Source organism: Puma concolor, chromosome A1 (assembly GCF_028749965.1).
Source record: "Puma concolor isolate L17-30 chromosome A1, mPumCon1.1.hap2, whole genome shotgun sequence".
NCBI lineage: Eukaryota > Metazoa > Chordata > Mammalia > Carnivora > Felidae > Puma > Puma concolor.
In genome coordinates this window covers 72,683,853-72,697,128 of record NC_141667.1, presented here as the reverse complement: position 1 = coordinate 72,697,128, position 13,276 = coordinate 72,683,853, and the positions used below count along the sequence as shown (strand labels likewise).

At 40.7% G+C, this 13,276-nt stretch overlaps 1 protein-coding gene across 2 annotated transcripts in view; it reads right to left on the bottom strand.

Moving 5' to 3' along the window:
* Nucleotides 1–1,676: 1,676 nt before the first annotated feature.
* The window catches only part of EFNA5 (ephrin A5), a 275,997-nt gene continuing 264,397 nt past the window's right edge, over nt 1,677–13,276 (bottom strand). Inside the window, exons 3-5 of one of the 2 annotated variants that reach the window (XM_086686542.1) lie at nt 11,845–11,910; nt 11,347–11,427; nt 1,677–6,159 (exon numbers count right to left, since the gene is read on the bottom strand). In XM_086686542.1, the coding sequence (XP_086542668.1) occupies nt 6,038–6,159; nt 11,347–11,427; nt 11,845–11,910 (269 nt within the window). In that variant the 3' untranslated portion in view covers nt 1,677–6,037. The remainder of the gene's footprint in view (nt 6,160–11,346; nt 11,428–11,844; nt 11,911–13,276) is intronic. The other variant, XM_086686603.1, reaches the window with a different exon arrangement.

Sequence of the window (13,276 nt, the reverse complement as noted above, 5' to 3'; positions counted from 1 at the left end):
CCATTAGAGTGGGTAACATTATCTGTTGGGAAGTGGCCTCTTCGTCAGGGATTCACTGTCACTTTAAAATTATATTAGCCCCCGATTTTGCATGTTCTGCACTTTATCCCTCTTCTCTAATCTGAGTGTTCTGTAGCCTACCCCTTCGCTGAGGTCCTGGACATCTCCCAATTTGGTGTAGTCTCAGGTTCAGGAGCAGCATGAGTATTAAGGCAGAATCTAAAATTGTCATCTTTTCATCACTTCCCCTACTTCGGTTGGGCACTGTGGTGATTTCCCCGAACTAACAGCTTCATAATTTCCTCCCGTGCCCGTGCCACTCAGGTGTTGTCTTGGGTTTTCTCATTCCCACGGTCGCCTTTTAGCTACTATGAAAACTTAACTCCACGCATTTCACCATTCTCATACAGCCCACAGTTTTTAAATCACAGAGTTTTGTTTTGTAAGACGCTCCTAACCCCGTTTTGACAATTTGTAGAGATAACTTACTTTCACTCCAAGCTTCCTAATCTTAAAATCCCAGTCTCCTCTTATTTATGCGCAATATAAATGTTTGAGCTTTAGATTTCCTCCATAAATAGTTACTATGTTACGCTTATACATGTCTGCCTTTTGTAAACTTGGTAAGTACAAATTGTAAACATTAACTTTATTCTACGCAGCACTGAGCACAATGTCATGATCACTTAAATGCTTTTGATGATGAAGGTGAAGATGATAATGACCATGTAATGCTGTTCTGGTTTGAAAATATCACATAGGTAGTCCGGTACAGCTTTTTTTTTTTTTTTTTCTTTTAAATGAGTTGTTCCTCATTCTGTAAAGCTGTCATTCTTCATTAGCAAAAAAAGGTTACAGTAAGTTATAATTAGTGTTTAGTGCCCCGTCAAATAATTAAGTATAATAAAAGGCTTTCAGTGAGTTTAATGTTAACATGGTATAATTAAAGCCAAGTCTTGAAATGCATTAGTTGTCTATTATGTCAGATATTTGATGCTTTTTCCCTCTACACATGTGATTTTCAAATTGTGCTTATAGTAATGTCATCAAAGACAAAAACTCACATGACTCAGATGCAAAATGGGCTTTGCAGTGCCCAGCAAGGGCAGTATTCCGAAAATGAAATCACTTAAAGAACTCTTTTATTTACTGGTAAGGAAACTGAGTCCTAAAGATACTGTGTGACTTGCCCAAGGTCACACACTGGTAAGTTAATTCTTCCTGGATAGTGAGAATTTGACATTCAGTGTTGTACTGAAGTGATTATTATTACTGCTATTATTTCTCTGAAGTATGGGATGTTTGCTGGAAAAATGCCCATTCTGTCTCTATTTTGATGGGGTGAAAAACTACACGAGGTGAAAGAACATAATTTTTGTACTTAGCTCTTAATGTATTTAAGTGGTTTTTAGGATGCAGGGCTTTGCCATAGCACCTGTTTTAAGGCTTAGATACAGAGACAAGGCTTGAATCTCACCATTTTCTCATCAGAGTAACTGGAATGTGCCCAGATAGTTGGCCATTTCTAACCCTGCATTGTTTGAGCTTCTCAGGCCTTCTCTTGTGCGTATCATATAATCTTTTCTATCCACAAAGATTTTGAAAAATCAGCAGAGTACAAGTAGCCCCTGAAATAAAGGCGTCATTCAAGGAACAAAGTAGAAGGAGGGCTCCAATTAAAATGATGAAAATCTTTAATTTTTATTTAGGTATACTTGTACGGACACGTGTATATACAAATACAGATTGTATGGGTTGGTTTGTGTGTGGGTTTTTTTTTTTTTTTTTTTTTTACATTTTCTTTTATGTTTATATAATGTCAGCATTTCAAAACGGCACTCGATGAATAAGTGCAAAGGAACTGCAAAGCAGGGCAGTACAAGCACAGGACCACACGGAGCTGGACTTCACACCCAGACGCACACACAATGAGTGGCTTCAATGGGGTGTCAAAAGTAAGCATGGAAAGCGGATTTTGACTCATGGGTAACCTCCAACATGCCAGCATCTATTAAACTGTACAGACAATGGGAGCAAGCCCATCGTAGGGAGATTTGTCTCACATCCGAGCAGCTCTTGGGCAAATGCATGGGAAAAACTCAGTGATGCCAAACCAGAGACAGACCTGCCCATTCACGGTTCTGAGGGAAAATAAAACGTGGGCGGAAGGAAAGAGACAAAAAAAAAAAATAAACATCTAAAAGGGGGGAAGGGGTGGTAGGCAAACGGGGGTGTTGGTGGAGGTGGTTTTCAAAAGAAAAGACGACTGACCACAGCTCTGAGAGCAATGAATGGAGGGGAATTTAAACTGTTTTATTAATTTTGGAGAAACTAATGAAAATGGCTGCTGCCGTTGCTAAGGCACCAGAGAAAAACAAAGTCCCTGAAAATCCACAGGTACTGTGCGACTCTTCCTTTCACAATGACACAGGGAAACAGCTCCCATTTAACCTTCCTAAATGGACTGGCTTGAAACCCTTCCCATGCTTGAGCCACGTGGGATTCTGGCACCTCTTCCTGGGGAGAAACGAAACAGTCTATGAAAACCACCACAAACAGAAAACCAAACTAAAATCCAGAACTGTTACTAAATTCCCTAAACCTTTTTAAACCAACATGCTGGGGGAGGAAGAACACCACAGGGCTCCAACATCAGACCTTGAAAACAGTGAGGGTAAAATATTGATCAAAAAGTCATGTTGTTCCAGGTCCCGAGATGATGGAGTCTTACGACTGGGCGGGTGATGACCACACACGAGTCCTGTACGGAGCAGTGTCTCAGCCATTTGTGACTCTTCTTAGCCACGTATACATTGGATGTTTCAAAGCCTCAATGCATGTTTTGTATCCTGAAAGACTATTGTTCTCACTTACAAAAGACATAAGAATCAAATTAATACTTTATTATCAAACACTATATACAACAGAGGTCGCTAAGAATACAGAATTTAAAGAACGCAGTTTTTTTTTTTTTTTTTTTTTTTAATGTTTTACTTTTCTTTCCTCTGCCACCCAAGAAAGTACAGTACAAAACAATAGTCTAAACTAACACGAACTGTTACCTGGTCTATTAAAGGATACACAGTATCCACTAAACAGACAGATCCTTATTTCCCTGCTTCATGTTGCAAAGCCCTTGGCAACCAGGGGCAAAGGTCGCTGGGGTTTGACTAACTGGGGCTGAGAGGCAGCTCAGGCTGCCCTTCAGACTTCTGAGTTGTTTTTTGAATTAAAAGCTGCTACAAAATTGCATCGACATCCTCCTAAGCCCCCAGAGGGTTGTAACACTACCATAAAAGGCCACCAGCACTTTCTGGACAAGATGAAAACTGTCTGATACCAATCATTTTCTTGGAAACTCCGTGGCAAGCATTACCTACAATTACATCACTTAAAGGTAGAGAAGCACACTGTCTACTGGTGTGGATAGTCTTGCTTTTTTTTTTTCCTTTTTAAACTTAATTTGTAGTGGCATGATGAAGTAAAGGGGTCTAATTTCACTGTGAAAAATGAAAGACAATGGCAGAGAGGGCCATGAGTAATTATTTTATCATTTGTTAGAGACAAATGCTAGCAAAACCACAGAAGTCACCATTTCTAAAATGAAATTAGCACTGCTAATGTAGTTATGACTAACTGGAATCATTATAGGATCATTTGATTTCCTTGTGGTTATAGAACATGCAGTATTATTTTGGTTCTGACTATTGATCCATTTTAGAAGGTATCCGCCCCCCCACCCCCACTCAAATCCCACTGGACCAACAAGCCGGTTAACTATTAATAAAAAGAAGTATTACTGGGTATTACTGAGAGTGCTGAGCATATACAGAGTTAAAGGAAAAAAAAGAATCCAATGCTGTGAACTTTTGTTTCAGTGAAATGGTGGCTGCCTTCTGTGACAAGACTCTGCCACTCCACAGAAGCTCCTGATGTCTGGGGGAACAGCACTGACGGTGTCTGCAAGGCCAGCAGCCTCACTGCCATGGTTCCAAGTGTGAACAGACCCGGCAGTAACATCCATTCCACATGGATCAGGTAAGCCCAGATTACATTTCAACATGTGTACAACTCTCCAGGGTGCAAGTGCCTTTACAGCTGCCTTTCATTCACATATTTTTCTAATTCAGAGTTACTCACAATTTCGTAGCCAATTCCCATTCATAAAGTCTGTCCATACTGTGACCCCTCTCTTTTTTCATCTAGACATTTTAAAAAAAACAAATACATATTTTTAAAAAGCCTTATTTCCTGGACCGCTTCCAACTTTTCACCTATGACATAATCATGGCATTTATTTTTGTTTGTTTGTTTGTTTTATTTTGAAAGGCATGGTTTCTATTGACATGCCGGGCAGTTAGTAAAAAGGCTAGATTTCCTTTCATTGGTCTGACACTTTCCCCTGTCTAGGCTTTGGAGCTCAGTTTTGTGAGCCTCACCAGTAGTAACCCCAAGCTTGTATTTCCTGGTAACCAACTGGAAATGTCCCTTGTTGGCCATGCTAAGATTCCTCAAACAGGGTCATCTTGCGTTTATTCTCCTTCTGCCCCGCCCCCACAATGAAACAAGATAGCCCCCTATATTTCTAAATGTATCAAGGGATACCACTTTTTTTCTCACAAGTTTAAATAGGACAAGCATATATACTCACTCTCAGCATAAAGTATATCTAAATAATGTATTTTCTATTCTAGTGGATTTTTAAAAAAATATTTTGTTAAAGTCTTTGGGACTCCATCTTGTTTATCTCCCACAGATAAACACATGTTCCCCCTACGCTTCAGGCTGTGTCAGAAAGGGAAAGAATATAAAATCAACACTTGAAATTTTTTTATTCCAAACTTTGGAATTTTTATTCCAAATTTCCCTTTAGCCCTCCCAAGTAGTGCTGACTGACTCTCCTGGTGACAGGGGTGTGTGTCTGAGCCCCTGCAGTTGTGGAGTGTGGAGCAAAACGTGGGTACTAGGGTGGGAGTTGGGGAAAGGCCACAGCACACTGGCGCTCCAGCAAAGCCAAATCACATCTCCTCTGGCCACTGACCTCCTTTCCTTGGTACATATTGTCCCCCAGAGGAGTATCCAAAGCTATTCCATTATACACTCATCAACCCTGGCTTGTCAGCCTTGGGGAAGGTCACTTTATTCATAAAAATGCCTCTTTGAGTTTCTTTAAAAAAAAAAAAAATTGTAGCACCATGGTGATCTGTATTCAAAGGAAAAAAAAAAAATCTGGTGTGCATTGCCCAGTCACCAAAAAAATTAGAGGCACTCACACATACACACCCCCACCAAACCTAATTTTCTCTGTTCTCACACTTGCTCTGTGCTAGCATTCCCGCACCCGACCTGCTTTCTAGAAAAAAAGGCTTCTTTCATGGAGCACAAGTTTTGCCATCAAGAATGCTTTAAGACAGTCATCTTAAAACAAAACAAAACAAAAAAACCCCCAGTGTCTCAACCTTTTAGAAGCCTGTTCATTTATGTACTCCTAGAGGAAAGGGTGTAATATTATATCTATTCTTAATACCTCCCCTCTGGACTCGACACGGTGACACGATGCCCCGCACGATCAGCTTACAGTCCTGAATGAGAAGGCATAAATATTGTATGGGAGAGCACAACCCTCCTGGGCCTTGCCGTTCCTGGCTGCATCTGCCACTATTCTTCCTTGTCCGTATACCGCTGACACAGGACGCTAACGGAGGTGGGCTCTGAGAGGAGAATGCACAGGAGCTGACGACCACTGGTGTCACTGTGACAATTTGGCATTTTCATCTGGAGTCCATTTAACTTGGAAGGGGTGAGAGAAAGTCAAGGGCAAGGGCTAGGGGTGGGATGGGGTAGGGGAGCAGCCACTACTTTAGCCCCTCCTGGCCCCAAGTTGTTGCTTAGAATTCAGGCTGAAAGAAAGAAAACAAAAATCTGACATCTGCCAAAAAACCAATAACAAGTCCCTTCTTAGGATGAGCAGTTAGGTGGATCTCTGGTGTTCCAAGACCCTGATGTTTTCTGTGACAGGTGACGGGAGGAGACTGTGCTATAACGTCAAAAGCATCGCCAGGAGGAACAGTAGGATTGCCAAAAGGCGGCTGGGTATCCTTGGTGTTTGTGCCGCGTTCTCACCGCGGGATGGCTCGGCTGACTCATGTACGGTGTCATCTGTTCAAATAGAAAGCACACATTCCAATGAGATTTCACATCCTTAATAACTCTCTTGCAGCAGCCTGCTGTTAACAGACCTCGCCACCCTCTGCAAAGTAGGGTAATGAACCTTGTGCCACCATTGACTTTCATGTCTGCATAATCACTCATTATTTACAGCAAACAAAGGAGAAGCAGAGAAAATTGGACTTTTTCAGCAATATTATTACATTCCTTAAAGAGTGAGGGGAAAAATTGTACACAGACTGTAACCTCTGCATGTGATCTCCTTTGGTTTGCTCACTAGCACACCTTGCACAAAGCTGAGATACCTGAATGCACCTTTTAAACCCAAGATGCCACGGAGAAGCAAGTAACATGTTTGGCAGGGGAGGCTGTAGTTGTATTGGCATGTTGGTGGTTGACCAGAATGGGCTGCCCGTTTCCTGCTTTCTAGCTGTTTCAGAGGATTAGTGTTGAATGCCTGGTTGTTGGTTACCTACGTGAATTGTCAGATAAGAAAAATTAAATGCCAAAACCGCATTTAAATTAACTACACATAATGCCCACTAAACCTCAATAAATGGTGCCCACTAGTTTGCCTACAATTGGGAATCAATTATGGTGCTATTTCCATTACAAACCCTGTATCTCCAGGATTAAATTACTTGAACTTGACTGTTTTTATTTTTATCAGGCTGAAGCTTGGCACATAAATTATCGGCGTGGATGCAAATTTTCCTCTAAATAAAATGGATTAAGTGAGGTAAGCTTCTTTTATTTAGCTATAAAGTGTTCTACGAGGCTGCCTCTGACTTTGGATAGCCTTCCTGATCTGCATGATTAACAGGCTTAACTTTGAAACAGGAACTTTGCAGCAATTAGTACCCAAAGATAGATTGGAGGCCTGCCTGGGAGCCATGCTTTGCTCCAGTTTTGGTCTTCTTCCTTCCTCCTGGCTTAACTTGTGCTTTTAGACTACATGTTCTCTGAATTACACGTTCTTGGGGCCAAGGTGGCGGGGAGGGGTTCAGCTGTAGATTTTATTTCAGCATCAGGGGGCCTTCCTGTAAGAGTGCAGAGACTGTCATCTTGTATTCACTCCAAGTGAGACTCTAGTAATTTGGGTCAGTTTTGTAGACCTCAAAGGAGAATTCCTAAATATCCCGGCAGGACCCACGTACAACCCCTTAATGGACTGTTAATTCAAACTCCTGTAGATTGTCACAAGTCGCAATGAGGATGCTTTCTTTTTCACTAGGTATCATCATCATCACACTCCCTATTCTTGGTCCTGCAATGACCACTTTTCAGGCTCACAGGCTGGCCCTGCTTCAGACATGCTCAGGTAGGCCGTTCCCGTTCATCACGTTCATTGCCACTCTGAACTAGGCAATAGATCCTGGCAGTGTCCAGGCTCTGCCCTGCAGTGCTCTTAGCACCTGAGCCTGTCCTCACGTAGAAGCTCCTGCATCTCTGTGTCACGTCTGCTCCCCTTTCCTGGACCTCAGCAAACCTGCGTGGAGTGGCTCTTGGCTTAAAAGACCAGAGAAGGTTAGGAAGCAAGAATGGGAAGTTAAATGGATACAGAGGAAAAAAATATAAAGCCCCACGTGGTGCAGCCAACGACTTGCAGTCTCTTCTCCTCTGTTCTTCTGTCAGCCTTGCAAATGTATTAAATATGTAGTGAGCAGGACTTAGACATAAGTGCCCTGAATGGCCCTGAAATTAAAATCCAGATCACTTCAGGAGCATTGATGTGTTGTCCATCAGAACAATAGAGAGTACTTCAGGTTTAATTTGTACCAACCAGAAACCCTGAGGCTTCCAGATTTCATTTTGAAATACCGTTTATATTTATACACCTGAAATTACATCAGCTGTTGGGTTCTTCTCCATCGTGTTTTCACTACCATGTTACCCAACCCTCTTCCTTGTGAAGTGTGGATGTGTACTGATAAAAGGTACTTAGGTAATATACAGGTACTCAGAATGCACTGAAAGGAGAGTTGCCCTCCCTGTTCCTCCAAGATGCTCCGCAAGGTCTAGCCAGTGCTCCAGGCAGCACAAGACAGGGTGAATGACCTTGCGGACATTGAGAGGAGGAAAGCTTTTGTTTTACCTACAAGTGAAGCATGAGGTTACATGTACATTTCAGTCTTCTAATTGTGGATCGATTTTTGGAAGTAACCCTTTTCTAAACAACTAACCAGGAAATGCCACTTCGCACTCAAAGGGGGAAAATCTGTCCCTTTAGGGCATCATGGTTCTTCTCTTCTCTCTGTAACAGGCTGGTCCTGGCTCGTGATTCTACAAACCATCCTTTGATTATAGCAGGGCCTCACTGTTGGAAGATTCCATGGCCCCTGCGCAGCAAGATGAAAAACTGGCTGTCATTTGGGTAAATCTGAGCAATTCCAAAATTCTAAGGAAGGATTCTTAAGCAAAATCTATCCCAATAGAAATCACATCTAAACATCAGAGAATTTCTAACACTCATAACGGTGAGAGTAGCTTAAAAGCAGAAAATATTCCTCCTCTGAAACCAAATCAAGCCTTGCCTCCTGCCTACCAGGATTCTACAATATGAGGGTTTCAATGGTTAATTGAGAAAACACGAGCAATATTTTGGAGCATATTATGTGGCATATGTCTGCCCTGAGATCATCCTGTATCCCTGATGATAGGAAACTGGCAGGCAGAGTGTGCAAGCAAACAAAAAAGACAAATACATTCCAAAGACAGGTGAATTAGTACACATTACCGAGAACATGCAGTGGGATCCTTTCAGGCTTTCTGCATTCATAAAGTCTAGGTCTATACTCAGACATTCAACACAGTGGTGCAAAGCCACAAGTCTGACTGAAGTTTATGAGGAATACGATGAACTACTCAAAGTTATTACTGCATTCATATAGCCAGGGATGGTAGCTCAACCTTGTCATAACTTTTTTAGTGAAGATGCTCACCAGAAAGCCCTTAAATACAGTCAAAACTGACTCCACGAGCTTTTCTTGCACAGATCCCTATACGTGTGCACCCGCATTTCCACTCTCCAACGTATGCACTCACACACACCACATTCTGTTGAACTTCAAACTTCCATCAGTTATATGTGTGTAGGTTTGGGGGCCATCATGGATATTAAATGCTCAGTGAAAAAACCTGTTTCCCAAAGACCGTGAAATATGCTCACGTATGAATGCATCTTAATATCTTGCATTTTACCATTATTTGAATTCAAAGGTAATTTTCCTAATGCAGAGCAGTCCTCAGTGTAGCTACTGGTTACCAGAGAAGAACACGCAATCTATTATTTCTAAATAGTCTCTTGCTCTCTTGATAGGCAATGGAATTTACCTGGAAAAAAGATTATTGGAAAGATATGCCTACATCTGCCACAATATGCATTAAAAAAAAATCCTAATTCAGAATAACTTACGCTTACAACTTATGCCTGACTCTGCTGGTCATTCTACACCTGACTTATTAAGAAATGCAAGAGAGTAAAGTTCTCTTTATGAACATCTATGTTTCTACTGACGGTAAGCAAATCCTACTTTTACACTCACGTTGGGATAGGAGTTGAGAAATTTGAACATTAAATTTGGATCAGTCTCAAACTAGTGATGCAGCCTGGGCAAGTCTCAGTTATCAAGGGAAGAGTGTAGACTTTGTGGTCCTTAGGAGACAGCCCCTCTAACTCATACATCCTATGAGGGACCAAGTCCGCAAGCTTGTGAGGAGTCTCATACCATGAAAAGCCACAGTAATGCTTCCAGATTTCCAGGACACAATTAAAATGTCTCTGTGTCGGCATTCATTCCTTGCAACTTTCTAAAGCAGCTAACTGATCCCTGGGGAGCCAAGAAGGCCTCTCAGAGCTTTCTTGTACACACCTCCCATTTGTGCTGGGGTAAGATGCCTGCCTTAGAAAAACAAGAATGCTTGGGGAAGAAAACCTGACTCTTAATGTGAAAGCTGTTTTATGTCCTGAGGCACCACATTGACTCAGGGTAAGTTTCCCTAAGGCTCACTGACTGTCCTAGTAACAATATTCCAAAGAGAAAGTGGACTACACAACACTTTAATTTCTAGGACCATAAAAAAAGAGAAGTTCCACTATAAACAGATGAAAAAAAAAAGTCTCTGTTCACACAAGGTGGGGCGGGAGGGGGGCTCCCATCTTTCTGTGAAGAAGAAATAATTTTAATTCCATTAAGCTTTGAGAGTTGGGTAAGGAAACCAGTCAAGATCTCAAGCCAAGTAGGACAAAGAGAGGAAACCACAGGAAGGTAGGCATATGGGGGCATCAAGGTACAGTCCTCACTGCACAGTGGATACAGGACTCCTATCCGTCCAAATCAGTCTAGTTACATTTATAACCAAATGGATAGTATACAGCACCATTTTATACTCAGTACACTACAGTGTAGTTACAGTGTAAATACTTTGATGAGTGCTTTTGTGGGTTTTATTTTTCTTCAGTGACAGGAAAGTTTGGGTGTGTGGAGATCAGCAGTAGAAAAAATGTATCCTTAATACTTATTTTGCCTCAGCCATCAAGGATCACATTGCACTGGGTCGATGACATAAATTTGGAGGAGCCACAAGTGTGTGATTTGTGTTGGGCAACATGATTATACTTCTCCAGACCAATTGCTACTGATAACAATAGCACAAATAATATTTGAAATGAAGGTCTTTCGATCAGTTCAATGACTGCACGTGAATTGCTAGAGAAAATGAAATATGTTGAATTAGCTGCGATTTTGTGTAACAGTCTTGATTACTTTCATCCATAGATTTGGAAATAATGTAAAAAAATTTATAAGCATACACGATAGAATTTTTTTCTGTCTTAAATGAAAACAGATCCATTAATATTCACAGTGATTCACCAGCATGCTCGGAGGATATGGTAAAAAGTAGTGAGATTTTAGCATTCTGATGGGGCTTCTATATTAGGATACTGCATTACATCAAACCCATGTCCAAAAAAGAAAGGTCATATTTTATCTAACATGCATTACACGAAGATACTGGAGAATGAAGTAGAATATAAGTAATATTAGCATTGCTAGCAATGAGCAAAAAGCAGACCAACTATAACGTGCAAACATGCGGAGAAGAAGAAAGGAAAAAAAGTACGGAAGCACCAGAGAGAGATGCATTTGTTAAAAGAGATTCTCTAAGCATACTAACCTGCTGGTTCTAATGAATTTTCTACTTTGTCGTTAACATCGAAAACACGATCATGAACACCTATAGTTTTCATACAGCTATCTATAACAAAAATAGAGATAACAGCCAAATATGTTAGTGAAGACACCCTTAAACTCCCATTTCTTTCTTTTTTTTTTCTTTCTCTCTATTTTTTTCCTTTAATTTATGTAGAGATCGTTTTACAATCAATGGCATGTGTCCAAATGCCAATATTGTTCCCATTTGCTGTGCACGTACAACAGTCTAAGAAACAACAAGTTAGCAACTGCTGTGTACTTAAAAATAAAAGCATCATGAAGAATGATGAGAAAAAATTTGATGAAAACTAAAACATGGATGTTGATATACAAAACAGATACCACACAGGATTTAACAGTAAAAAAAAAAAAAAAAAAAAGTTTTACCGCCGTGAACCAGACCACGCGATAAAGCATGCGCAATGAAGCCACCCTCTGAAGCTCATTCTGGTCAACTTACTTGTTGGTCTCACAAAGACTTTGAGCTTTAGACAGGACCTTCTTCCATTATCTGGGATTGCAGAGGCTGTGGATAAGACAAAATGAGAGAGAAAGGAGAGAACAACAACACATTATTCTTCATTTTCAAATGCAAATGGTCTACAAGAAACTGTTTCCTCAACAACAGGAGCATACTCTACTTTTTCCCAGAAGTTAAAACAAAAATACTTTTCAGACTGATGGAGACTGCTAGAAAGATCTACTTTCCCATCCCTATCTTTTCTTTTCAATACAGTAAGGACTCATGCAAGAATGTTGGTAATCTACAGAAAAATACTTTGGATTTTTATTTCAAAGGCTCTTCCGTTTAACTTTATCTGTTATCAATTTTCTTTAAAATAAGAAGATAATGCTTGAGCCCTCCGGCCTTCATAGAGCTCCTCCGCGTCTCCTGCAGGAAAAGGGGCCCAAGGTGAAAGTGCTGGCAAAAACCAGTAACAAATAGTTACAAGGCCAACTTAAACATGACCTATTTTTGCTGGGGAAAGCAAAGCTTTGTCTGTCCTGAAAGCCTGTCTGTCAGTGCTTTGCAGGTAATTCAATTAGAGGTTTTACTCAGAACTTGGCTCTGCATTCTATATGACTAAACCGAGCCCAGCAACTTCCATCATGCTATTATAAGTACAATATGCTATTGAGAAAGCACACTGGTGCAATGGTACATTTATTTTAAGAATTTTGCCACAGAGAAGGATGGAAGTAATAAAGTGGGCTTACCAAAACATGACAACATGTTTCAAGTTATAATTCATTTGAGGAAGAAACTTTCTTCTCCTCTTCAAGATAATAAGACTGTAAACTTTCTCTGCATTGGAAAGATGATCTCCCCTCAGTACACACAGCATAATGTCAAAGGGATTTCCAAGGGCGGTAAGACCCTTAACAATCTCATATGTTCACTAATGCATTCTAGAAATGACAGAAATTACAGAGACGAGTGCTGCATACTTTCCTCCCTGTGTGTTTGCTTCAAGTGGTTTCTTCAGAAAATGCAGATGACAGCAATTAAAACTCACATGGCTTACGGTTATTTGGTAATGCCCTCAGTGACAAAGTCAGGACCAGTGTTTGATATGCCTTCTCTCTCCTTTATTTTTTATTTTGATTCCTCATGGGAGCCCAGAAATTGAAAACGCTTCGTGCATAGGTGAGGGGATTCAAGATGCAAACTCCAAACTAATTTTACACCAGTCTCCTCCAGATCCATGTGCTGGAGAACTTATAAATTCACCACCTAAAAGGCATCAAGCTGTAAAGGACCCCTAGTGTCACTATTCAGTACCTGTTGAAAACTCTTAATTCTAAGACTAAAGTATACAGAAAAGAGGTTTTTGTCTCTCCCCTTCTCCCCTCTGACAAGCAGTTAAGAAGTGCTAACAGCTGGCTTTGCT